This window comes from Phaseolus vulgaris, chromosome 1, assembly GCF_000499845.2.
Source record: "Phaseolus vulgaris cultivar G19833 chromosome 1, P. vulgaris v2.0, whole genome shotgun sequence".
NCBI lineage: Eukaryota > Viridiplantae > Streptophyta > Magnoliopsida > Fabales > Fabaceae > Phaseolus > Phaseolus vulgaris.
Genome location: NC_023759.2, coordinates 35,022,345 through 35,049,808, shown reverse-complemented (window position 1 = coordinate 35,049,808; position 27,464 = coordinate 35,022,345). Strand labels below are relative to the sequence as shown.

Here is a 27,464-nt window from a genome sequence, read left to right as displayed (position 1 = left end):
ACCACTGTAAGAAACCAATCTTGATTAGTAGTGTATCTCTTAATCTAGTAACGATACTCTGAGTTTACAATAAAATAATCTTGTACAACTAACATTATATCATTAATTCATCTATAGTTTCTACTCGTTATCATTAACATTATCAGGGTATAAATTAAAATAATACTACAGTAATGTTATTGTTTCTATTGGTTATCATCAATAATTAATATTAAATTTAAAAAATAGCGTGTCCTCACCTCGCTCAAATACTTTGATCTTTTAAGATTATACAACATTTCCAAATTTTAATTACTGTTATTATATATATTATTATTTTGGAAAAAAATTAACTTTATCTATAAATATTTAAATGATACTCACAAAATTTACCATTTTTTTAACTAAATATACACATATTTTATATATTTAATAAAGTGACATGCTACAAGAGAAATTATATTATTTAATTATGATTTTTTTAAAGTAAGAGATATTGTCATTTTAGAAAAATTTCAAGAGTGTGTCTTTGATGATAATGCACACTTCGTGATGTTTTGCCTTCTAAATGTTAATGGTTAGATTATTATAATTTGGAAAGTGGTGTTAATTGTAATTATAGGTGAAATTTGGAAACATCAGAATAATTGTGTCTTTAATAATGGAAGAATTGACCATATTGAGGTGTTTATGGTGACTAAAAAAAACTTGGGCTTAGTTAACCAGTAAAGAAAAATGTGTAAATTTCTCTTACTCTGATTGGTGTTTGGAACTTTTGGTATGCATGAAAACTGTGAATTAAATTTGTTCATTTTCCTTTGGTTTGATTCTCTAGCTCCTTTTAAGAAGGAAGGAGTTGTGTGTTTTGCATATTAGTCTTAAGCACCGTTTGGAGGTTTTGTCTTGGTTTTTGGATTAAGTAACTCTATGGAGGAGTTTTTGTGTTGGGAAAGGATTTTCCTTGATTTTGTGTTGACGCAGTGGGATACACTGTTGTTGTGTTAGTTGTAAAGAGGGATTTGTTAAGTTCTTTAAGTTCCTCTATTTGTTGGAGATTTGTGTTTGCAGTTTGCTTATGGTTTTGTTCTTTTGGAATTTGATGTGTTGGTATACTCTGGCTGTTGCAAGGGTAGGTTATTGTGTAAGCGATATTCTTGGGTTTTGGGATAGTCAACAACTTTTGTTGGGAGATTGGTTTAGGTTGGGATGTGAGAATTTATCATTTTTTTTTCTTTTTATTTTGTATAAGGGTCACCCTTAAAGAGAACCATATTTATTTATTATTTCTTGTTGATAAAAAAAAAATTCAAGAGTTAAGTTTAATTATTTTGTCATCTTTAAATTCAAATTTGAATTAAATCATATTTAATTTTGAATCATAACAAGGATTTTTTTTTTAAATTTAAATAAAATTTTATAAAAATCTTTTAAAGTTGCTATATTAATTGATTCATAAAAAATATTTTAAAGATATTATAAATTATATAATTGAATGAATATTTACTCTATATTTGGTTAGGGTTAAAATATTAAGTTAAAAACTATAGAAAACGATGTCACCACTAGTGCATAATAGTGCTTTAATGACGGTTAAAAAGGCCATATAAAGACAGTTCGGGAATCGTCATTATTTTGGGTGTTGTTGTAAATCAGTTGTTTATAACGATGTTTCTAAAACCGTCGTTATAAAACTACATTAATGACATGTGTAAAAAATTGTCGTTATTTCACTAAATAAACAATGAAAAAGTTAATAAAAATGTATTTTTAAAGACGGTTTCCACTGGAACCATCGTTATAAATGCTTTTAAAGATGGTTGCCATATGGAACCGTCGTTATAAATGTATTTTTTTTAAAAAAAATGTTTTATTATTATATATACACTCTAATCGTGCATAAAATATCAAATTTTCAAAACAATAATACATGTAAAATCACAATAAAATATGAAAAAGTTTTATATGGTTACCTTAAGGTGCATCAAAGAGAGTTTCTTTACATTTGCACTTTCCCTCCCACTTAACATTTTATATCCAGAATAAACACTGAAATAATAAGATTTCATGTTAGAACACATAACATTTTTAAAGACACATAAAAATTTGTGAATGCAATATAATCATAATGGTTTGATAAATCTCTAATTTATACCAGGAAAGATGATACAAAAATTTAGAATTTTCTGACAAGTGGAAGTATGGGAATTAAAAGCTTAAAATACTTAAAAAATACCTAAGTAATACTTAAAAATAAAATAAAAAATAGTAAATGGTGGATTTTTTGAATTTTGGTCGACCTCAATCCCTTTTAGTTATTGGCCAGGTGATTCGTTACTTCGTTTCGAGCAACTTTCATTATTTATGCGTCTCCATCTGACTTCTCTGTCAAAAGTTATGACCGTTTCAAGTTTTTTCATGCTAATTTTTGTCAACTCCAAATCTATCACTTTTCTCTTCAATGTTAGGACTCTTCCATCAAATATCCAGTAAATGAAGTTCCCACAAACCCTAAACTACCAACTAATCAACACATACATGCAAATATTTATTATAAAATTAGGGTTTAGGGAGGCACCGTGCACCAGTGTTGGCAGTGTGTGGAGGTGCTTGCAACGTGCGGAAGGTGAAGGGTTTAGGATTTAGATGCGCGCGGGAGTTTGAAGCGCGAAGGAGGGAGTGGCGAAGGAGGGCTGGAGGGAGTGGTGAAGGAGGGCTGGAGCGATGGAGGAGGGGTTTGCAAGCGGTGCTGACAGTGACAATAAGGACCTATGCTCGAGGCGGTGGAGAGAAGGAGAAGGAAGTGGGTGCGCAATTGAAAAAAGAAATGAAAAGGCACAAGTGAAGATGAGGAAGTGAGCACGCACGAGATCTGAAAAGAGGTACAAATAACGACGATTCTAGGGCAACAATTGTTATATACCCCACAACAATACATATACGACCGTTCACAAAACAACCGTCGTTATTTCAAGGCCAAATTAGCATATTGCGACGATTCACAGGGCAACCGTCGTTAAAAAAGAAAACTAATTACAAGTTTGTCACCGCCTCTGTTTTAACGATGATTTTATAAAATTTATCTTTGTTTGGGGTCGCCTTTTTGAGATTTTGTACTAGTGCACATTTGAAAACATATTTGGAACTCCGGAAATAAAAGTCTCATTTCCTAAAGGAGTGTAAAGGCAATGGGATTAATGGACTAGTAGTAAATAAAAAAATATTTTTGATTGTAACACGTAGTAGTATTTTATTAATAAATTTTAAAATAAATTAATTATCTGATTTATAAATAAAAAATATAAGTTATTTTTTAATTTATTTTAAAACTTTTAACATTAGAAAAAAAAATTGAATTTTATATTTTCTCTAAGTTTAAAGGAATTTCTAACCATCGGATTTTTGTTAGATTGAGATATTAAAGAACTAGTTAAGTGGAGATTGTTTTAGAATGATTAAAGTTTAGTTTTGGTAAATAAAAATAACTATATCTAAATTTTAGGTCATTTTCTTTTCTTCTTGAATGAATAAGGGTGTTGTTGATATAGGTAGAGCTTATAAACTTAATTGAGTTATCTGGATTGCTGGAATTGATTCCCAAAGGATTCTCATATAAAGACACATTTCAATCTAGGTAAAGGTTATAGATTGTATGAAAGGTGATAATATGAAATTCATATGATAGATTATGGAGTTGTGATAATATTTTGTTATTTTGAGAAGAGGATTTTTATCTTAATATGATTAGAGATTAATAAAATTATTGTTGATGATGGGAAAGTCTTTAGAAAAGTTGTGCTCCTATTATTTAGGTTGCTCTTAGGTTGAATGTCACTTGAACGAAACATAATTGCTCAAAAGAGACTTAAGTAATGTGCAATTGATGACTTTTTATGGCAAGTGCACCGCATTGTCAAAAGTAATAATGTGTCCCTAAGGACGAATATGGAACCCACAAGAAACAATTGAATAATCAAGTAAAATATTCGCTAAATATAAAACAAAATAATAAAAGTTTGTTGAAATTTGTTGTGATGACAATGATTAACAAGAAAACAAGGCAAAGAGTTTTGCTTCAAATGAAAAAATAGGATTAGTTTCATCTTTCTCACTCTTATGTCTTTTGATTAGCATGGTAACATTATGTCCTTTGATTGATATTGATACCCATATAAAATTCATTTATATTGAATCCTCGCATATAAAATTATTAAAAGGTTTTCTAAATATCAATTTCTCGCATATTTATAAAAATAACTTAGAATCAAGCTCACACGTTTATAACAATTAACATTTCAAATTTATTCTTAACACTCAAATATTTGTTAAGTATTATTGTTTAAGTTGGAACCATAAAAATACTTTCTAGTCAGATTTAAGATTCTAGATCAAGAATTAGAAGAAAAACAATAATACCAATAATCAATCAAGAATAAAATATTATATTCAGAGATCACCTCAATACATAAGAGTTTGAACATATTACTCTCAATCCCAAATGGTAGAATTAGTCACACATCTTCTAACACCTTCTATTCTCCCAATTGGGTTACAAGTCACTCAATGGTGTTTTCCTCTCAATCTCGCACACCTAGGGTTGTGCCTCAAGCCTATTACTTAACCTAATTTGCTTGGGCTTAAGTGACTTCTTGCTTGGACGCTAGTGGGCTCACTTGGCGAGTAAGACATAAAAATGCCCAATGTCTCTGGTGTTATCTCGCTCAAGCGAGATATAGCTTGCTTAAGCAAGAAAAACGTCGATTTTGTCCAATGCTTTTGGAGCATTCTCGCTCAAGTGAGAATGGGCTCACTTGAGCAAGATGCTCTGATGCTGATTTGGGTTTTTTGTGCACTTGTGCGTTCCGGGGCCTTCCAGCTTTCTCCTTTTTAGCTTATATTATTCTTCTTTAGCCCAGTCATCTCCATTCTTCCCTAGAAACCTGAAATTAACACCAAATTTGGGAGTAAAATGTTCTTATTCAAATAAAGATCATAATTTTTTTTAAAAGGTATAAATTCATAAATTAGGGTTATTTTATATTTATTTTAGCAATTAATACTCATAAGTGCCTATATTTTAATATGAAATATTACTGAAATTAGGCACTTATCAGTAATTATTGCACTCATCACCTTACATCGCTTAAGCATTGTATAACTCAAGTGATGATTTGCATCTCCAACAAGAGAGATGCCAAGACAATGTTCTCTCCTCTAGAAACATATCACTTCAATGTTGGAGAGGACGATCAAGTGATACAACTTTTTTATTAAATATTAATTTTAAAGGCTTAAGCCATGTGTAAAGGTGTTATACATGTGTCTTGATGTAAGGAAGTGTGGACATTTGGCCTAAACATTCAAGCACTAACTGATTGGACGCTCTAGTGTCCAGTGGATGTGGAAGTTTCTTTTGGAACTAGTTAAATTTCTTCCAACAAATGGATATCGCTCAAGCATTGGTTGTAACACTCAAGTGTTCGACGCACAAGCAATAAGATGATCCTTGAAGGGATGGGAGACTTGAGAGGTTGTTATAGTTGCATTTCACTTAAGTGGCATGTGTGATCCTTAAGCAAAATGAAAATTTCCTAATGTATGTTGATGAGGTCGTTCAAGTAAGAAAAGTTTTCTTAAGTGACAATATGTTCAGATGATATTGATGTTATGTTATGCATGATGTTTACATAATTTATATGCTTTTATACATGTTGTGTTGCTTTATTTTAACAATGAAATATTATATATTTATAAGAGAAGTACTTGAGGTACCCCAACTCATATACAAAGTAAAGGAAAGTTGTACACATATATTTAACTTTATACAAAAAAAATATTTATCATGAGACTTTCCAATACTTATTCATACACACACACAACCATATGATGCATCTTACTCAACAAATAACGTTTAATTTTCTCTCTGACCGGTATACCATAATCTTTTTAAGGGTTGTAGTGATGATTCTCTCTAGTTGTACGTTGTTAAAATTCATGTTGGCCTCTAGATCGGTGAGTGGACTAAGATTCCCATTTAACCATTACATAGGCAATGTCAGTTTTGAACCATGTAGGTCTGCTATAAACATTACTTAAGAATTAGTGTATCCTCCATTGAAGACTCTTGGTTTGGGTGTAGTAGACCCTTCTTGCTTTACACATTCTTGGTTGTTAGTATAATGTATAAATGGTAATATTAATTTATATATACCCTAGATAGATATATGATTAATGATGAGATACATGATGTTATGTATACATAGCATATGCCATTTTTGGGTGACCTTTCGTGATGATGGACCCCGCTGATCACTTATATACATGTATACAGATTGGATATATATATATATATATATATATATATAAAAGGTTGGTCATGGATGGGTGGCCCTAGTTGGGTGGTTGCATGGCTTGATAGGTGTTCTAGATATATTTGGGGTGGTAGTAGGCCTTGGGTAACGATGATAAAATCAAAACTTGCATTAAGAGGTATCTCGATACAAACACAATTTTAGGTGACGAGAAACTGATGGACGTTTATATCTAGCTTGGTAGTAAGTGTGTGGGCTTGGTAACAGATACTTTGTGTCACTCTAATATTGATGACATGGGTAAACTAAGATCTGATTGTTTCAGGATATGCTAGGTGCTAGCCAGTGGTAGAATTTATTAGAAGTTTTAAAAAAATGTCTCATACTTGTAATCTTAAAATGATGTGTGATTAAATATGAGTTCATTTACATTCATATACATTACTCCATATATGTATGATGAATGAAGCATGTTAATGTTGTATGTATGATAATATATCTTTTACATTAGCTCACTCCTGCATGCTTGTTACTAGAACTATTATGACAATACCAATAACATACTCTATTATGAGTGATGGTGATAGAAATAGGCCAACTTCTACACTTTTTAGAGGTATTTTTAAGGACTTTTATGTTGAGATGATTTATTCTATTTATATATAATAGAATATACCATGCATAGGAAAAGTTACAAGAATGGCGTAATTTGCCATCGAAATAACCTAAGTTGGCAATCCCTGAAAAAATTACATAAATGAAAAAGTCGTCAATGTAGGTGAGAACTTCTAATTTAAAAAGCAGTGAAGTCATACCTATAAATGATAACTTTAATTAAAAAATTTAATTTATCTAGTTTTTTAATTGATGTCACCATTAATATACTGAAATCGTCAGTTCCTATAACGATTTCAATTGAAATAATATTTTTCCTACTAATCATAATATTTTTTTATTATAAAAAAATTAAAATTCTTCCTTAACATGAATTGAATATTTTCTTGTATAAATAAATCATCGTTTATTTATACAACACATTTTTTTTAAACTTTGACCATACTATACTAACATTACTTAAATTTTTTTAAATACAACACAAATATTTTAATTTTAACAATATTTAAAATACTTAATATATATTTTTAATATATCTTAGGATAAGTTTATTTTTCAATTTTTTTATTTTTGATTCTTGATTTTTTATTCAATAAAAATATTCAATTCATGTTAAGGAAGAATTTTAATATTTTTATTTTAAAATTTTATTATTATGATTCAATAGGGAATAAAATTCACTTAAAACTACTTTATAAAAAAAAATACACTAAAGTCATCAATGTTAGTGACAACTTCAGTGTAATTTTGTTTATAGTGAAGTCGATATTCCCTATAACGACTTCAATTAAAAGAAATTAGATAGATTAAATTTTTTAATTAAAATCTTCATTAGTAAATTAGTAGGTACAACTTACTACTTTCCAAATTATAAGTCATCACCTACATTGATGACTTCCAAGTGTAATTTTTTTGGTATATTGCCCATTTATGTTATTTCGATATAAAATTACTATATTCTTATACAATACTTTTGTAGGTGATGCAAGAGGTCTAGCAATATTTAAGTATAATTGAGAAAAACAAATTTATCCTGACTTAATTTAATATTCTTTTTTGTGAGAGACGTCAATGTTGTTAGATCAGGAATATTGCTCAATAGGATTATTGCATATGCATAGCCAATCGAAACCACTTGCTTAAGGTGATTTGAAATTTTCTTATAACAAAGTGATTTGAATTCCCTCAATCCTGAGAACACATGTTGATGAACCAACACTTCTTCAAAAGTGAATAAGATAAACATAATTACACATGTTGATGAACCAACACTTCTTTAAAAGTGAATAAGATACACATAATCCTAATAATTTATCCATATAATAAAGCTCATCCTTGATGATTTAAAATAATTTATAATGTACTGTTTGCACTAACTTATAAATTATGAAATGTTATAGTCTCTAGTTGATGTGGGATCTCTAACACATCTTCCTCACGTCAAGGTTACTAACCCTTGCGTGAAACTATATATTATGGGTGGATAACGACTCGATAGCGGATGACACAATAGGTCAAACAAATTCTCGTTATGATAAACTTAAAGTTAACTATGATATCATATTAATAATAGGACTTTAAACCTAACTATGATATCATATGAAATTTATAAGATTGAGTTAGACTTAAGATTCAGTTGTTAATAGAAAAAAAATTAATATTGGTTGTAGAAAAGTGAATAAGAAAAGGAAGAAAATGGTTTGAATGATTGACGTGAAAAAGGCATCATAGGACATATGAAGAAATAATGGAGGCGGCGAGGTGTGTAAACGAGAGGAATGAAGTTGGTTTTATTGAATGGAGAAGGAGCATCCATAGTGTGTCTTTGTTTCCTGCTTTATAATTATTGAGTGAGGGCAAAGTGAGTGATGTGGCGTAGGGATGGCAGCCATGAATATGTTTGTTGGAGTCCCTCATGCTGCATGGTTCGGGGAAAAGGTTTAGTGGTTAGGGGTGTGGTGGGCGCGTGCTTCTGCTTCTCTTTTACCAAGACATCCAATGGGACACATACATACACCCTCGCAATGACTGTCTCACATTCCAATTTACTCCTTAACACTATTCACTAAAACAATCATTAAATTAAAATTAATTAAAAAATAATTATTTATTTTATTCAGATATTATTTTAGAGATTATGAATATTATTAATATATAATGTAATTTTTATTATGAATCAAATTTACAAATTATTTTTTAAAATTATATCTAATTAATTATTAAATTTTGATTATAAATTAATTTAGATTCTGAAATTTATATACTAATTTTAAAATTAGTTTATAAATTTTATTGATAACAAAAATTATTTTAAATACTAATATTTTTTAATCTATAAAACAATATTTATTAATTATTTTTTATTTTTAAAATTGGTTTTTAATTTAATAATTTTTACTATTTTAATTTAGGTTTTTTTTTCAGTCTAACTTAACTTACCTTATATTTTTCATTCTAATTTCTTAAACTTGTCTCCAGGTGATCTTTAAAAGAGATTTTTTTTTTTTTGAAAAATTAGTAGTTTCATACACTTTTTTGTGATTACTAGTAGGGTCCGGATGACCGAGATCATGATTCGACATTCAATGTGTGTCGATGAACACCACAAAGACCATTATGTATAAACAAGATTAGCAAGACTAATAAGTGAAACACTAGGTAATATAGTCTTAAATATGATCCAATTTTCTAATTCGACCCAATAATAAATGGTCCGTGATAATTATATAAATAGACACAAATTTCAAGAATAGGTATGTCATCATACAATATTAATAACACCAAATATCGAATATCGAATACCGAATTCTTACTTGAGTATCTAAGTGTTTTTTGCAAGTACCATCCGAATCTGGACTTTGAGAGTAAAAGAAGTAGAGTAAGAGAATGAGAGTGAGGGATCTGCTTTTAGAAGAAGGAAGGAATAGTTATTGACCAACCGAGAAATGTTCTAATTGTTTTCTTGGTTACAATCGTTCGAGAATAATGAAAAATATATTGGATTGGTCCGTGACGTTGGTTACCAACAATGAAGTCTAAGGTTTTAGATGATTCTCTAATATGTTTGAACAATGATAAAGGTTGGTTTATGAAGGACTGTTCTTAGTGAAATCATCATGGTACTATGGAAATATATGCATTGCACCATATTATAAATTACAAGTAGGGATGTATTTTTTTCATCCTCTTTAGCCAAATTCAGTTAACTTGATAAATAGGACAAGATAGTGAGAACTGGGGTGAAGCTGCAATCATTGTTTTCCTTTATATTCTCCCTAAACTGCACCCTGCAAGGGATCCTTTACTTTGTCATTTCTGCGATGATATTTCTGCAGAAAACAGTGCACAGAGAGCCCACACCGTGAATTCAGATCATAATACCATAAAGCTCTTTTGGTTTCGTTAACGTCACCCTGTTGGGTTCATTTTCATCTTTTTAAAATAATCATTTTATTCATAAAGTATGTGTTTATTATACGAAAGTATTTTTAAAAATAAAAACCGATGATGGAGGAACAAATTTCAACCATTGAATCACAGAACCATGGAGGATTCCTAAGATTTTAGGTTTAAATTTACTTTTTTATACATAAAAAACTTTATTAACTTAGTTGGTGGTGTGATGTATTTATATGCTTTGTTGATTATTATTATTTTGTTAAAGTTTTAATTTGTTAGTCAGTTGTATTTTTTATTCGTAAAAGCTTGAATATAAACATTACTTACATAAAGATTTAAAATAAACCGTAAGCATATTAATAATACATTTGATTTTAGTTTGTGAATGTATTCTTTGAAATTCACTTTTTTTTTTCTCTTACTTTTAACCTATGAAATTCAGACACTCCTCTTAAATGACGTGTTGATGTCTGATACTCGTGTCGACACCGACACTCACTCGTATGACACCAGTAAGACACGTATCCGTGAAGTGTCCAATTCAAAAAGTATTAGTTAGATTTCTAACAATTTTAGTATGGTTATAACACAATTTTAAAAATGAAAAATACATTAATTTTCTCAAGATTCAAACTTTATTGTATAAATTGTTATTATGATTATAAAACTAAGAAACATTGTGAACCAGTCATGAAAAACATCTTTCTGCTCCAAAAAATAATTTGGAACATACTTGTACACCTAAATCTTTATTGTCAATTTATATAATTCATAATATAGATCCGTGTCCCCGTGTCCTACATTTTAGAGATTTTACGTATTTCTGTATCCATGTCCGTGTCGTATCAGTGTTTGTGTCTGTGGTACATAGTTTCCAACTCTTTTAAATAACAAAATATTCTATTTAATTAATAAACATAAAATAAATAAAATTTAAAATAAAATAATATTTTTTATTAATTATTAAATAGGAATATAAAAATAATAGTATCAAACTATCATCATTATTTTTCATTTGCGACCCTTGTCGTATTCAATCAAATCTTTCATTTGTTTTGTTTTTTTGTTACAAATGCGTCTCATAACTCCTTCACATTGTAATTCAACATTACATAAATATTTATCACATCATCATACAGAGTGGTATGACACGAGTATTTATGTATTGAAACGTAATGATAAAGACAAAATAAATAAAAAAATTGATATAGTAAAAAATGTTACAGAAACTAAAAACAAATATTAGTATATTTAATTTGCGGGCAGAAAAAGAAGTAATTAACCATTATTTTAGTGATATAATTGTGACATTTAGGAAAGAATATACAGCGTATGGGCAAGAGTAGTCGAAGAAAAGTACATGTAAACGAATATAGATAACCCATAAAAGTCAAATGTGAATGTCCATGCTTAACTTTCAGAATTCAGTTTGTTTTAGAAGAATTAAAGTTATTTCACAGTCTAATAATAAAAACAATTACTTTTTAACCATTTTTTTTAAAATAAAATATTATATTATAATAAAATAAGAATTTTTTTTAGTGTGAAGTAAAGTAAATGAAACTGGTGGTTATGATAAATTTTTCAACATTGTTCGACAAGAACCAAGTCAACACGTAAGAAAAAATTGGATGATACCAATATGAATGTTATCTTCCATTTCCAATGGAAATATACAAATAGTTAGAAATCTTTAATAACTCTTTCTCTCTGAAATAGTAGTAATTAATTGAAAGCCCTCGATGACGTTGGTGGGATTGAAAGGATTGGCATTTGGGGTTAATTATGGTTGGTATTGACTAATGGCCAACACCAAATTCCACAATCTCCTTCGACATTGCTTTACATTATCTCAACAAAACTACCAATTTAACAAGACATAATAAAAAGAAACAACATAGTCAAATACATCCCCCCAAAAACAACATTCATAAACATCCTACATTACTTTTCTTCCTATTATATATATAATTCCAGCCAACACCTTCTTCATAGTTTCACGTGACATCATTAATTTTTGCAGCGTGCTATGTAGGTAACTAGCCATGTTTATGCATATATAACAATTAATCCAGATGATGAAACCATTTCCAAGACTCAGTTTGCAAACTTCCCGCTAGTTAATCATTACTCTGCTTCAAAAACTAACATTTTCTGGGTGGTACCAACAATACATGACAGAAACCAAACAAATGAACAAGAGAGGAACAAATTACATCCATGATTCATAAAACTCAAGATATATTCCACTGCTGCTTATTCTTCTGGAACTTACAAGGCGAATATAGATTTGATTGCAAGGCTAGAACAGCATGGTAGACATCATGATGTAAGGACAGGCATGTTGGGTAGAGTGGAAGGTGAAAAGGCTAAGAAAAAGAGAACCACCAGGATGAAAACGGGAAGAAAGAGAAGCAACAAGGGTGGTGGTGGCAGAGGAGGTAACACCAAGGGCAGCAACAAAATTGACAAAGTGAGAAGTGCCAAAATCAACACCGAGTAACTTACCATGCATGCACAGTTGGTTGTTTTTGAAGAAGTTGCAGACACCAAATCCTTGCGTTGGTCAGGAGGATGTACTATCATCATCTTCACCTATTGATGAAGCCTTGTTGAAGAAACCACATTGAGAGGTAAAGAGAGTGGAGATCATGCAAGAGGGTAGTAAGGTGAGTGATTAATTGGTCATAGAAAAAGAAAGAGAGAAAGAGAGAGAGAGATGGTGGAAAGATAGAAAGAGAGGGAATGAAGGAAGTGATGGAGATGAGAGGGGGGTTTTAATTGAATAGAAAGGGACAAGGATTGAGGGTGAAGTTCTAGTCATTGTATATGCCAAAGGGGTCACTGTCCAAGATCAAGCAATGTCTCGGTTCAACCAACTAAAATGTACGTTCTATAAAAAAATTATTAATTCCTGTTGATTCAATGTGCAGAGTCATTAATTTCTTACACACCTTTTTTCTTTCTTTACAAACTAAGAAATGTGTGCATTGGACCCATTTAGCTTTTTGGATTTTTGGAATGGAAAGGGCTAGAAGGATCATTTTTGCTGGCTACTATGGAATCAGTTAATACTTATCGTAACTCTGTTGTTTGGGCCTAAGTTTTTTGGTAGTGACACTGATGTCAACACCATGAATCATTTTCATGACGTAGGCAAAACCAGAGAGGAAACAGTGAAACATTGTGAATCCCGCAAGTTTTACCATTTTTCCCAATTTCTTATAAGCAAGGCCACTGGTTACATCAACTACAACTTTCCTCTGTCATTTGCTTTTCTCCAAATATTTTCCCCACACATCCTCAAGTAAAACTCATTCTGCAACCACCTCAATACTGTTACTATATTAAAATATATAATATATAAAACATATATAAGTAATATAATCACCACAAGGTCGTACACACACATATAATAATAATAATAATGTATTATTCTTATATACAAATTTAGGTGTTTTTTTATAATGTTATACTTGGATTTGATTAGCCAAATTATGATTTCGAATGTGAAAATAACTATTTTGAGAAGAAATAAATAAACATCAAATGAAGGTTTAACTATGAATAAAACTTTGAAACATAAGTCACTAAGAAAATAATAGAACGTATATAAGTTAAGATGTCACTTTCCCACCTTTTAGGCTAAATAAATAAATAAATAAAGATATATTTGTTCTCCTTGTACGAGTTATTAGGTAGTATCCATTAAATGATTATCAACCAATTTTGTTCATACATTACACTTCATTAAAGTATACGATTAAAGATATGTCTTTTAAGATGGTTTTGAGCATTGGATACTCTAATTATCCACTCTTTTAGTATTTATTGAGATTAGTATATCTAGATAAATGGTTTTAGTGATGTTTCTACTTAAAAGTAGAAAGTGTTGTTCACATGTTTTCTATGCATATTAGGTACTTTTTTTTAAAGTTAGTTATATTATATAAATAGGAATTTACAATGAAAATTGCACTAGTGCAAAATATGAGTACAACGATTACCCATAGATCTCAGTTGGCAGATACGTATCGTCTATTAAAATGCGGTGATAATTTTAAAATTACTGCGAACAAATAGGCGATGGTTCATGGTAAAACCAGTGTCTATAAAAATGATTACATCATAGATGTGGATTATTGAAATGAATTGATCTCTATGAACTTGACATAGACGTTGAATTTTTGGCTAACTAGTGTGTGTAGTTAAATTTTTTGAATAGACATCGATTATTAGATAAACAGAGTTTGCGCCTCACTTTGTTTCCATTTTCATAAATTGATTTTTCCCTACACCTTTGTGCCTGTGTTCTTCAACCATTGTTGCTCCATTAGTTCTCCATTGCATTCTGATATCCATTGTTGCTATTTTTTTGCAAACAATGCAAGGTTTTTTTTTGCAATTGCCTTGTCCAATATAGAAAGTAAATTTTATTTATTGTGATATATATTTATTTATTGTTAGTAGAAATGAATATTTATTTATTGTTAGTAGAAATTAAGATTTATTTATTGTTATATATTTATTGTTACTAACTTATTGAATAATTGTTTGTTACATTTTGAAGAACTTGAGGAAATGATTAATTATATTTAATTGGTAGTATTTAAGACATGACATAATTTGAATTGCATGTATTATTAGAATTGTTTATTTATTGAATTGCATGTATTAGTAGAATTGTTTATTTATTGAATTGCATGTACAATTATATTTGTTAATATTTTGAATTGCATGTATGTTTATAATTCTTTAATACGTGTTGGTATTGAGTGTGAGGTGTTCGACCCTCAACAAATTGTTAGATTTTGGATTGAGAGATCCGAAATTAATAAACTTTCATTGAGAGACCATTACAAAACATACATATGGATCAATATTGGATTAATTGATCTCGCATAAGTGACGAGTACGAAAGAGGAGTAGAAGAATTTATACAATTTTCACAACATAATGCTAACATTAATGCTAATGGAGTAAAGTTTTAGTGTTCGTGCATTAATTGTTTGAGCAGGAGGAGATTAAATGATAACAAAATTAGGGATCACCTTCTATGTAATGGATTTCTACAATCAAATACAACTTGGAGATGACATGGTGAATTATTACATTTATCAAGAGTGTTTGTATCCCAAGAATATGCTCAACCCACCATGGATGATGTAGTACATGATGATCGATTGAAGGACATGACTTGTAATGCTGGAGTTGAGTCTTTTACAGAAGTGCATGAATACGAAAGTATGTCAAGCGATGCGGAGACTCCACTCCTGGATCAACTAACTTCACACGGTTGTCAACGGTGTTAAGATTGATAAATTTTTTGAAGGCAATAAATGGATAGACTGATAAAAGCTTCACAAAATTGATTTATTTGTTGATTGAAATGCTTCCATGGGGAAATACTCTATCTAATCTTATGAGGCCAAAAAAAAATCTTTCTTTGATGGGTATGGGGTATAAAAAGATACATGCATGTCCTAATAATTGTATATTATACAGGAAAGAGTTTGAATTCTTGAAAAATTGTTTGAGTTGTGGGTTATCATGTTACAAGTTGAAACAAAAAGACCATGATAATATTGAAGATTTGGAAAAGCATGGACCCCCATTGAAGGTTGTGTGGTATCTACCGATCATTCCAAGGATGAAGCATTTGTTTGCAAGCCCAAATGATGCTAAAAATCTCAAATGACATGCAGATGAGAGGAAATGTGATGACATGTACCGCCATCCAACTGATTCTATTCAATGGAAGAAATTTGATGACGAGTTTCCTGAGTTTGGTAAAGATTTAAGAAATATCCAACTTGGTTTAGCTACATATGGAATGAATTCGTTTGGTAATTTGAATACGAATCACAGTTCATGGTCTATTTTACTAGTAATTTACAACTTACCTCCTGGATTGTGCATGAAGCGAAATACATGATGTTGTCTAGGGATTATTTTATATTTATTTTAACAATTAATACTCATAAGTGCGAGCATTAATATTCAACATCATCACCATCTAAAGTTGCAGCCCGTTTTTGTTAGTTATCTAACTTGCTCCGTTCCGCCATGAGAGGGGGTGTAAACACCAGAAAGTGGCATGGAGACCATGGTTCATCACAGGACTACACAACGTTTTTCTTCTCTAACTTTCCACATGGTTATACGAAAACAGATTTGCTCAAAGTGTTTCAAAGATGGGCCAAAGTGAAAGAAGTGTTTGTCTCTCGAAGGCTGAACAAATGGGGGAGAAGGTTTGGCTTTGTGAGATTTTTTGATGTTAGAAATGTGAGATGGCTGGAAAGTGAGCTTGACCAAATAATAGTTGGTAACCGGAAACTACATGTTAACATCCCGAAATACCGTAGGACTCAGGAGGAAAACGAAAGGTATGGTAGAAGGGTTATGAGAAACATAGATGTGGGGAAGCACAGGGAGGAAGGGAAGGAGCAACAGAAGGAAAACGGGTTTAATAAGAAGAAGAATGGAAAGCAAGCACGGGGGGAGAATGGAAAACAAGTATGGGTGGAGAAGCAAGGAAGTAGGTCTTTCGTTGAAGTGGTTACAGGGGCAAGCCAGGCAAGCTGGAAAGAACCTTCGGTCAAATATCTTCAACAATCGCTACCATGGATGGTCAGAAGTAGCATAGGCCAGTTTAAGGAAGATTTAAGCTATGACCAGGTGGAGGAGGAGTTCATAAAAGGAGGCATAAACTGGATGCAGGTAAGGTTTTTAGGGGATAACCTTGCCTTATTAACACCGAAAGAAGGTGTGGTTTTCGAAACGTTCTACTCGGATAACCAGCAATGGGTGGATAGTGTTTTCGTCAGTATTAAGTCGTGGACGCCAGATTTTGTAGTGGACCATAAACGTGTATGGGTGAGGTGCTACGGGCTGCCTTTAGCCTTGTGGAACATGGATGGGTTTACGAAGGTGGTGGGCAAAGAGGTAAAGCTGGTGTCTGTGGATGATGCTACGTTAGCCTGGGAGAACGTAGAGTTCGCTAGATTTCAGGTGGGTACCTCTTTAAGTCATAGTTTAAGGTGGGCGAAAAGTATGAGGCTGAACGACATGTGGTGTAGCATTGTCATGGAGGAGGAAATTGTTATAGATGGAAGAGGCATGTGTAAGTGCAAAAGCTATGAGTCAACGGTTAACGAATCGTCGTCGGAGACATACGTAGAAGAATCTTCTTTATCGGTTAAAAGTGGTGAGGATGAGCTCCGCCAGTGGGAAGGGGAGTGCATCCGGTCATGGAAGGAGGAGGACGAAAGGGAAGCAAAGTCAAGGGGCTTTTTGGGAACATCATCTAAAGAACAGCTTTTTAAGGAATCAAATGCAGAGTACAGAGATGAGCAGGGAAAAAGCTGCTCTTTTTTCATGAAAGAAGTATGTGAGAAAAGGACACAAATGGAAGGTGCTGAAGTAGGCCTGCTTACAGCTATTGCGTGCGCTGCAAACTATAGCAGTAGTCATATTCATGCTGACCTGGCTAAAGTGGTAGTAGATATTGAAGTATCTTCTTCAGCTTTTAAAATTAATGGTCTGGGCCAAGTGGGAAATCTGGAGGCCCAAACCGAGACCGGAAGGAACCAAGCTCTCCCCACTTTTGAAGGTGGGCCAAGGCCCGATAGGGAGTGCTGTCGGAAAAATGAAGGAAAGGAAGGTTACGTGTGTGGGATGCTGGGAGAAGCAGAAGAGGCGCTTGTACGTGCTAACGACTGCAATTCGTAGACTGAAGTGAATTGGGAGGGAGCTACACGGTCAATGAAAGGTGTGCAGCTTGATAAGTATGGGGAGTATGGGTCAACGAAGAAAGATGAGTACCAGAGGAATGGAGAAGGCGTAGCGATTGAAGGGGGAAACTACCTAAGAAGCCACTCGGAGCAAATTACAGGCTTGTGGTCTCCTCCAATCCGGCAACGCAAAGAAAGAGGGCTCACTGATCTGGGGGATTCATCTCTACCCCAAAGGAGGCGGTCTGTAAGGTTACACGAGAAACAAGCTCGCTCCGCACCGTCCAAACATCAACATGAAGGCAAGATCTCTGCCTCAATCTCGGATGGAGACATTTACAAATGTAACTCTCGGCTGTGCAAACAAGGCAATGGGGATGAACCAACAGTGTTGTGGGATATTGGAAAAACATCAGGGATTTTTTGTCATGGGATTGAAGAAGAAGTCATTCAAGAATATATGTGTATGGAAGAGCGAGACATGGGGGTTGCGAAACTGGCCAAGGAGGGGGATAAGGATGGGTTGCCATGATAATTATAAATCTCAACATAAGAGGATTGGGGGAAGGTATCAAAACTAGGTACTTGAAACACATTATAGCTAAAGAAGATGCGGTATTTGTCTGTTTGCAAGAAACTAAAGCGGTTCAAATCTCGGATGCGAGGTGTTTTTCGTTATGGGGAGATAATAATGTTGGATGGGTGCATTACGAAGGGGATAATGGGGGGGGGGGAGTCTGCTATCTATGTGGCGCACAGATGCATTTATTTATGACAGCCATATTAAGGGGAAGGGGTACATAGCAGTGTCTGGGCAGCATGTGAAAGCTAATTGCAGGTGTGTGGTGGTCAATATTTATGCCGCCTGCTCCTTGAGGGAGAAAAAGGTTTTGTGGCGGGAGCTGTCATGCATCAAATCTGCATCCAATGATCTAATCTGGTGCTTTTGTGGCGACTTCAATGCAGTAAGAAGTCATTGTGAAAGGAAAGGCACGGTGGAAAGGGGCTCTCAATTAAGTGAAATAAGAGAGTTCAACCGTTTCATTGATGCAAACCTTCTGATAGAGCTCCCTTTTGTCGGTAAGAATTTTACTTGGTTCAATTCCAATGGGAAGGCGAAGAGTAGGCTTGACAGAGTATTGGTATCGAAGAGTGGATGCAAATGTGGCCTTTGTGTAAACAATATGTACAACGTAGGGAAGTGTCCGACCACCGTGCGCTAGTAGTGAAATCTGTGGACAAGGATTGGGGTCCTAAACCCTTCAGAACAATTGACGTCTGGTTAGCAGAGAAAGGATTTATGGAAATGGTGAAGGATAGATGGACTTCATACATAGTACAAGGGAGTAGTTTCACGAAGGTTAAAGACAAACTGAAACGGTTGAAGGGAGATTTAAAAGTATGGAACAGGGACATCTTTGGCAACTTAGAGACGATTAAAAAGAGGATCCTACAAGAGATAGAGGATTATGATTGTCAAGATTGCATTGATAATCTGCTGGGTTGTGATAGAATGAAGAGGATCGAGTTAGTAGGCCAGCTGAAGGAGGTTGATAACAAAATTGAGTCTCTTATGCGCCAGAAGACTAGAGTTAGCTGGCTGAAGAATGGGGACTCCTGCACGAAATTCTTTTACTCATCACTGAGATGGAGAAGAAGTAGGAATGAGGTGAAGGGAGTGGAGATAGGAGGTTTGTGGTGTGAGGAGCCTAGTACAGTTCGTGCTGAAGCAAGAAGGTGGTTTGAAAACAGATTTAGAGCAACAAAATATTTACGGGTAAGACTCGATGCAGTAGAGTTTAAGTCTTTATCATTGTCAGATAATTTGAGGCTGATAGAGGGATTCTCTGAGGCAGAAGTAAGGGATGCTGTGTGGCAATGCGAAGGATCAAAAAGTCCTGGACCTGATGGGTTTAACTTCAATTTTTTGAAGAAAGGATGGGAGGTTGTGAAGGAAGATCTTATGGAAATGTTAAATTTGTTTCATGAAACAGGTTTTATTCCCAAGGGGTGCAATGCGTCGTTCATTGCACTAGTTCCTAAAGTTAGGAACCCTGTTTTTCTTGACCATTTTAGACCTATTTCACTTGTTGATGCTATGTATAAAATTATATCCAAAGTGTTAGCTGAAAGGGTCAAGAAAGTGTTGCCCACGGTTATTGATGATTGCCAGTCGGCTTTTCTAAAGAATAGGGGGATCCTAGACAGTGTCCTAATGGCTAATGAGGTGATTGAGGACATAAGACGACGAAGACAAAGTGGGTTATGTCTAAAGGTGGACTTTGAAAAAGCCTATGATTCGGTGAGATGGGAATTCCTCAATGACATGATGCGTAAGATGGGGTTTCATATGAAGTGGATCAGTTGGATTTAGGGTTGTCTGGAAAGTGCTTCTATCTCTGTGTTGGTGAACGGGAGCCCAACAGATGAATTTAAACCGGAGAGAGGTCTGAGGCAGGGAGACCCTCTGGCCCCGTTTCTCTTCTTGATTGTAGCGGAATGCTTGACTGGGTTGGTAAGGCAAGCTGTAAAGGCTAACCTATTATCCGGTTTGAGGATCGGGAGGAAAGAGGTTGAGATAAGTATTCTACAGTTCGCTGATGACACATTATTCTTCTGTAAGGATTCTTTCAGCAATGTAGTAACTTTAAAGGCTATCCTAAGGGGTTTTGAGATAGCGTCTGGCCTCAAGATCAACTTCCATAAATCAAAGATTGCAGGCATCAATGTACATAGGAATAATATCCTTTGCTATATGAAGACCTTGAATTGTGCGGAGATGGCAGTTCCTTTTAAGTACCTAGGACTTGAGGTGGGAGGCAACCCGAGGAGGAAGAAGTTTTGGGAGCCAGTCATTGATAAGTTGGAAGCTAGACTAAGCACATGGAGAGGGAGGTTTTTATCAATGGCAGGAAGACTCTGTATTATTAAATCTGTGCTCACGGCGGTACCCCTGTACTACCTATCTATTTTCAGAGCACCGGAATCGGTCTGTAAGAACATTAACAGTATTCAAAGAAGGTTTCTGTGGGGATGGGGGAAGGAGAAGAAGTCCATCTCATGGGTCAGCTGGAAGAATTTGTGTAAATCAAAACAGGAAGGAGGACTGGGGATTTTAGATGTACGTGATTTCAATCATGCTCTGCTGGCTAAGTGGAAATGGCGATGGCCCTCGGATGAAAAAGGACGATGGAAGGACATGTTGGAGTCGAAATATGGAGATGAAAGTGAGGGGTTGCAATTACCTATTAGGCTGCAATCCTGGTGGTGGAGGGATCTCTGCAAAGTATGTATGCAGGGTGGAGGACAGGGTTGGTTCCAAGCAGAAATGAGTTGGAGGATAGGATGTGGTGATAGAATAAAATTTTGGGAAGATGTATGGATCGGGAATACCAACCTCAAATCTGAGTTTCCCAGGTTGTACTCCATATCGTGCAATCAGAATCAAACAGTGGAAGAGGTAGGCGGGTGGGAAGGGGAAGTATGGAGATGGAACTTGAGGTGGAGGCGGGCTAGATTTGAGTGGGAAGCAGTATTGGAGAAGGACCTTTATACTCACATATCTAGGACTGTTATTAGAAGGCATGAGTAAGATTTTCGGGTGTGGGGGGTTAATAATAAGGGGTGTTTCTCAGTGAAATCAGCTTATGAGAGCATAAGAGGCGAAGGCACTAGTATTGGGGTCTTTGATCTCCTTTGGAAGGCCAAGGCCTTTCCCTCTGTTCTGATTACTGCATGGAGGTCCTTACTGGATAGACTACCAACTAGAGAATGTTTGAGTAGGAGGGGGGTGATGATGGAATCAACATCATGTGTGTTTTGCCTTTCTAAAGTGGAATCCAGCCAACATTTATTGTTGGAATGTGAGGTGGTGGTGCGCGTATGGGACCTGTGCCATAGATGGATTGGCATACTCTCTGTTCAACATAATGCATTGCATAATCACTTTGAAAGTTTCTGTCTATCTCAGGTCAGTAATAAACAAGAGATGGTTTGGAAAGGCATTTGGGCCTCCATAGTGAGGAGTGTATGGGAACATAGGAACTTGGTAGTGTTCAAGCAAGGAGTTGTAGATGCTGAAGAGATATTCCAGCAAGCCCAACTGAAATCTTGGTTATGGATGAAGTATAGGGTGCCCAGGTTCAATTACTCGTTCGTGGACTGGGTCCTGAATCCCTTGCTCTGTATTAAGAGCTATTAGTAAAGGATCACCAGGAAGTAATCCGGTTCAGGAAAGGTCGAAGGGTATTCTGAAGACTGGACTGTTTGTAGGATGTGGAGCAGCTGGGTGCATCGGTTGTTGGCAGGTTCTATGTTGATTGGCGGTGTGGTTTATGGGCGTTGTGGTGAAACGGCATAGGCCTATTTTGATGAGGGTGCTGCAGTGGCTGGATTCGGTAATGTGGAGTTTCCAGGTGCAAGTTTGGATTGGTATGCTGCAGATATGGAATAGATTGGTGCCACATTACAGATGAGTGAACTCGTTTGCGGAATGAAGACACGTGGAAGACCAACATGATCGCCGGTCGATGAAGCGGCGATCTCCGTGCGTGAATAGTCGATGGTCGCTGAGGGGCGATGTGGATGAGGACACGTGGAAGGCCAATATGATCGCCAGTCGATAAAGCAGCGCCCTCCATGCGTGCGTAGTCAGTGGTCGCCGAAGGTATGCATCATCACCGTGGCCAACATGATCTCCGGTCGATGAAGCGGCGATCTCCGTGCGTGTGTAGTCGGTGGTCGCCGAAGTTGTGCATCATCGCCGTCCTAGAAATGAAGCGGCGATCTCCGTGTGTGCGTAGAAAACAAGGTTTGGGTTTTGTAAAGGGTTGGGATACCCCTTTTGTATCCCCTTAATTTAAATTAATTCTTTGCTGATAAAAAAAAAAAAAAAACTCATAAGTGCCTATATTTTAATATGAAATATTACTGAAATGAGGCACTTATCACAATTCGTGGGATTTTTTACCAAAAAAGGATAGACATACCATAACCCTTTTGTGCTCATTCTTCTTTTCCATTTTTTGTGAATTCATTGATCTAGTAAAGTTAGATTTACTTGAAGTTGAGATTGTTGTTATCTTCAGGGAATTGGAGATGTATGTTCCTCGGTCCTTTTTTTACATCATGGTTCATCTGGTAAGAGAGGTTAGATTGTGTGGACTAGTTTACTTAAGATGGATGTATCATGTTGAATGATATATAAATTTTTTGAAAGGATATGTAAAAAATCATTATCGTCCAGAAGCTTCAATGATTGAAAGGTAAATAGCAGAAGAAAGTATAGAGTTTTGTTCAAAGTACATTTCAAAAGTTAATCTAATAGGTCTTCCAGCCAACTCATGGCATAACAAGTGTTCTATAAGTAAGTGTTTACATGATGTACATATGGTAAGTTGTACTGACCAGGGCTCGGATCTCAGTATTATTTTGTATGCTCGGTTCTTTGAGGCATGAGAGGTCAGCTCGGTCGTTGGGCCTAGGTGAGACCTGTGCAGATGGCCTTTTTCAGGGAAGGCCCAAAGCACGCGGTAGGGTTGTTACGTATAGTAATTTTATATATACACATGCTTATAGATATATTTGGGGCGGTGAATATAATGTTGTTATTTTTACATGTTTGTTATGGATATATAGCGATATTTCCTGTTGCATGTTTTCTGTTGCATACCTGTTACACGTGGTTAGTTGCTATAACCCTATTAAAATAGGGAGATGCATTAGTAACAGAAGGGGGCCAGCGGATGGTACTTGAAGACCACTAGTGACCATGGTAGGTGGTTTTTCTGTTACAGGTAAAAGATTAATGTTCTTAGAATATTTTCAGTTAAGATTTGCTTATCTCCAGGGAGAATGGTTTCATGTTGCATGTGCGACAATAAAAGGAGAGTGAGTCTCCAGGTAAATGTACGGTATTTTCAATACACATTCTTGAATGGTTACTTTTGGTGAGCCCTAGTTGACTTGATCGTCGGAGTGTAATCAACAGGTAGGACGCCCTCTATCTCAACGGAGCCTCATTCTGGTGCGACAAGGATTCACAAACTCAGTTCCAAAAGAGGTAGATATAGGAGAGGGGCATTCAACCTCGAGTCAACTGACAACCTAGTCAACCAGCCAGAACATTTGGCACCCACCGTGGGGTCCGTTAAAACTTGATCCCATCTACACTTTGGTTCGAGTTTGCAGACGGAGATGAGGAATACGAGGCAAGTACCATTAGGACAAGAAGGAGGAGGTGAGGCTCCAACATTGCAGCAACTTATGGAGACAATCAGGGCTCTCCAAGAAGCCAACAAACAATTCAGAGAGGAGCAGGAGAGATTACGAGAGGAGCTACGCAAAACCAATGAGGATTTGCAGAGAGACTGACGTATCCCGAGAGAACGAGAGGCGAATCCGCCCGAGAGAGACTGTCTCGAGCCTTTCTCGCGGGCTATTATGGACGAGCCAGTGCCCGCACACTATGTGGCACCCAAGATTACCTTCACAAGGTTAGAAGACCCTGAAAGAAATTTGGTAGGAAGAAAAGATATTTAGTGTGAATTCCACAAGGGATTCGAGCATGGTGTCGAGCGTTGCATGGCTTTAGGCTACTAGTTGGCCGAGATTTTAAAGGAAGGCTTCTTGAAAGAATATCTCGAAGCCGACCACGGGGAGCAATAGGGGGAAGTTGTTCTGAGGGACCAACAACACGAGGTCCCCATCCATGCCTAGTTAAACCTGATCTCGAGTGGGTTTTCTAGTCGAGGCAGTACGCAGCCAAGCGTAAGAGATACGCAAGGGTTGTAATGATGCTAGAGGCAAAAGGTCACGACGACACACCAGATCCGGATCTCTATTTCACTAAGGCAGACTTGGTGGGTGTAGTCCTCCATGACAACGACTCGATAGTGATATCCGTTGTTATGGTCGAAAGAAAGGTGCATCAGGCTCTCATTGACCAAGGGAGCTCGACTGATGTGTTATTTTGGTCCACGTTCGTCAACTTGCGGCTATCCCCCGATCAGCTAAGGTCGCATGACAAATGTTTAGTCGACTTTGCAGGGGACCAAGTGGAGGTTCGAGGTTACATTGACTTAAGGACAACTTTTTCAGATGAGGAAGCTGCCAGGACCATCATCATCAGGTATGTAGTGGTCAATATTCCCTCTTCTTATAACCTGTTGTTAGGAAGGCCCTCGTTGAACAGGTTAGGAGCGGTAGCATCTACGAAGCATATGAAAGTGAAGCTACCATCCCTTGAAGGAAAGGTGATTACGATAAGATCCAATCAGAAAGATGCTCGGAAGTGTTATGAGAGAATCTTAAAGAACAAAAGGAGTTACAACATTGTCACTATTTCTCACAAGGGAAAGTTGGCTGAGGTCTTAGAAGCCGAGCTTAGTCATCGTCCACGGCCGGGACCAGATAGTGACATCCGAGAGAGGGAAATCGAAGGAAAGTTATTCAAGCTCGGCACCTCGTTAGGTCAGGAGCTGCAAGACCAGATAGTTGGGGTGATAGCTAGACACCTGGACGTGTTTGCATGGACCTCCACCAACATGCCAGGAATAGATCCTAATTTCCTGTGCCATAGAGTCACTATGGATAACAGGGCCCGACCGGTAGTTCAGAGAAGGAGGAATTTAATTAGGAAAGGCATTTGATCATTAAAACAGAAACACAAAAGTTGCTGAAAGCCGGTCATATCAGGGAGATCCAGTATCCCAAATGGTTGGCGAATGTGGTGTTGGTTCGGAAAGCCAACAGTAGGTGGAGGATGTGCGCTGACTTCACATACCTTAACAAGATCTGTCCAAAGGATTCATACCCACTGCTGAGCATTGATTCTTTGGTGGACAACGCCTCAAGATGCTGAGTATTGAGCTTCCTGGACGCATTCTCAGGGTACAGTCAGATTTGGATGCACCCCAACGATGAGAGTAAGACTGCTTTCATGACGGAGCTCACCAGCTATTGTTATAAGGTCATGCCCTTTGGCTTAAAAAACGTTGGTGCCACTTATCAGCGTCTGATGGACATGATTCTCGCCCCTATGCTCGGGCGAAATGTACAGGCGTACGTAGATGACATGGTTGTCACCTCCCAGAAGAAAAGGCAACATGTGACAGACCTTGAGGATTTGTTTGAGACCAAAGGCAAGTATAACCTGAAGTTAAACCCCGAAAAATGTGTGTTCAGGGTAGAAGGAGGCAAATTCCTTGGGTTCATGCTAATTGAGACGGGCATAGAAGCTAACCCTAATAAGTGCGTCGCCCTCATTGAAATGAGGAGCCCCGCCACTATTAAGGAAGTCCAACAGCTGACTGGGCGGATAACAACTTTATCTTGTTTCCTATCAGCCAACAGAGATAAGGGTTACCCATATTTCCAGTGCTTAAAGAAGAATAATCGCTTTGTGTGGACCTCGGAGTGTGAGGAAGTTTTTGTCAATTTGAAGGAGTATTTGGCTAGTCCTCCTATGCTCGGGAAACCAGTGGAGGGCATTCCTCTTCACCAGTACTCTATCACAGACCGGGCAATTAGCTCAGTGATAGTGCAGGACCAGGATCAGGTACAAAAGCCAATTTACTTCTTCCGCAAGGTGCTACAGGGGCCCGAAGAATGTTACCAGGCAATCGAGAAAACTGCACTCGCAGTGTTCACAGCTAGACGGTTACGACACTATTTCCACAGTTTCACCGTCATTATGATGACTGATTTGCCTATCCGCAAGGTTTTACATAAACCTAACATAGCAGGGCGCATGGTGCGGTTGTCGGTCGAGCTATCCGAATTTGACATCCATTACGAGCCAAGAGGGTCGATTAATGGGCAGGTATATGCTGATTTCGTGGTTGAGTTGGCGTCTGGGGATCCCCACCCAGATCTTAGAGGTTTTCGATGGATATTGTCAGTAGATGGTTCCTCCAATTAGTAGGACAGTGGAGCCAGAGTTATCTTAGAGGGGCCCAACGATTTGTTGATTGAACAATCTTTGAAATTCGCATTTAAAGCTAGCAACAATCAGACTGAGTATAAGGCACTGATAGCCGGGATGCTGCTGTCCCAGGAGTTGGGAGCTTATAACCTGTTGGTGAAGAGCGACTCATTACTTGTTACCGAGCAGGTTATGGGTAGATATCAAGCTAAGGACCTGCAATGAGTTGCATACCTCAAGTAGGTCATGTTGCTAAAAGACGTCTTCGTCGAGTTTGAACTTGTGCACGTTCCGAGAGAGCAGAATTCCCGAGTTGATCTCCTAGCCAAATTGGCCAGCTCGGAAAAAGGAAACAGGCAAAGGTCGGTGATCCAGGAGACCTTGAAGGCCCCTAGAACGGCGTGAGAGGACCCACCTAGGGAAGTCTTGGTGATAGGTGTCCAAGGAGGAAAAAGCCACCGATCATTGACCCAGGAAACACCGAAAGTGGCTCGAGTAAGGGCATGC

General features: G+C 36.1%; 1 protein-coding gene across 1 annotated transcript; it reads left to right on the top strand.

The window, feature by feature from the left end:
* The first annotated feature begins 24,828 nt into the window (after positions 1 to 24,828).
* Positions 24,829 to 27,182, top strand: LOC137815944 (uncharacterized). The gene is made up of 3 exons (XM_068619053.1): positions 24,829 to 25,675; positions 25,924 to 26,940; positions 27,034 to 27,182. The coding sequence occupies exons 1-3, from the start codon at positions 24,829 to 24,831 to the stop codon at positions 27,180 to 27,182; spliced, it is 2,013 nt and encodes a 670-aa protein (XP_068475154.1).
* Positions 27,183 to 27,464: the final 282 nt, after the last annotated feature.

Bases quoted from the DNA above. Each gene is read 5' to 3' on its own strand.
- LOC137815944 (XM_068619053.1), top strand. From the start codon at position 24,829: ATGCTAGAGGCAAAAGGTCACGACGACACACCAGATCCGGATCTCTAT. The intron at 25,676-25,923 runs GCATTTGATCAT...ACGCATTCTCAG, and splicing joins GAGGAATTTAATTAGGAAAG to GGTACAGTCAGATTTGGATG. The intron at 26,941-27,033 runs GTTCCTCCAATT...TCGCATTTAAAG, and splicing joins ATGGATATTGTCAGTAGATG to CTAGCAACAATCAGACTGAG.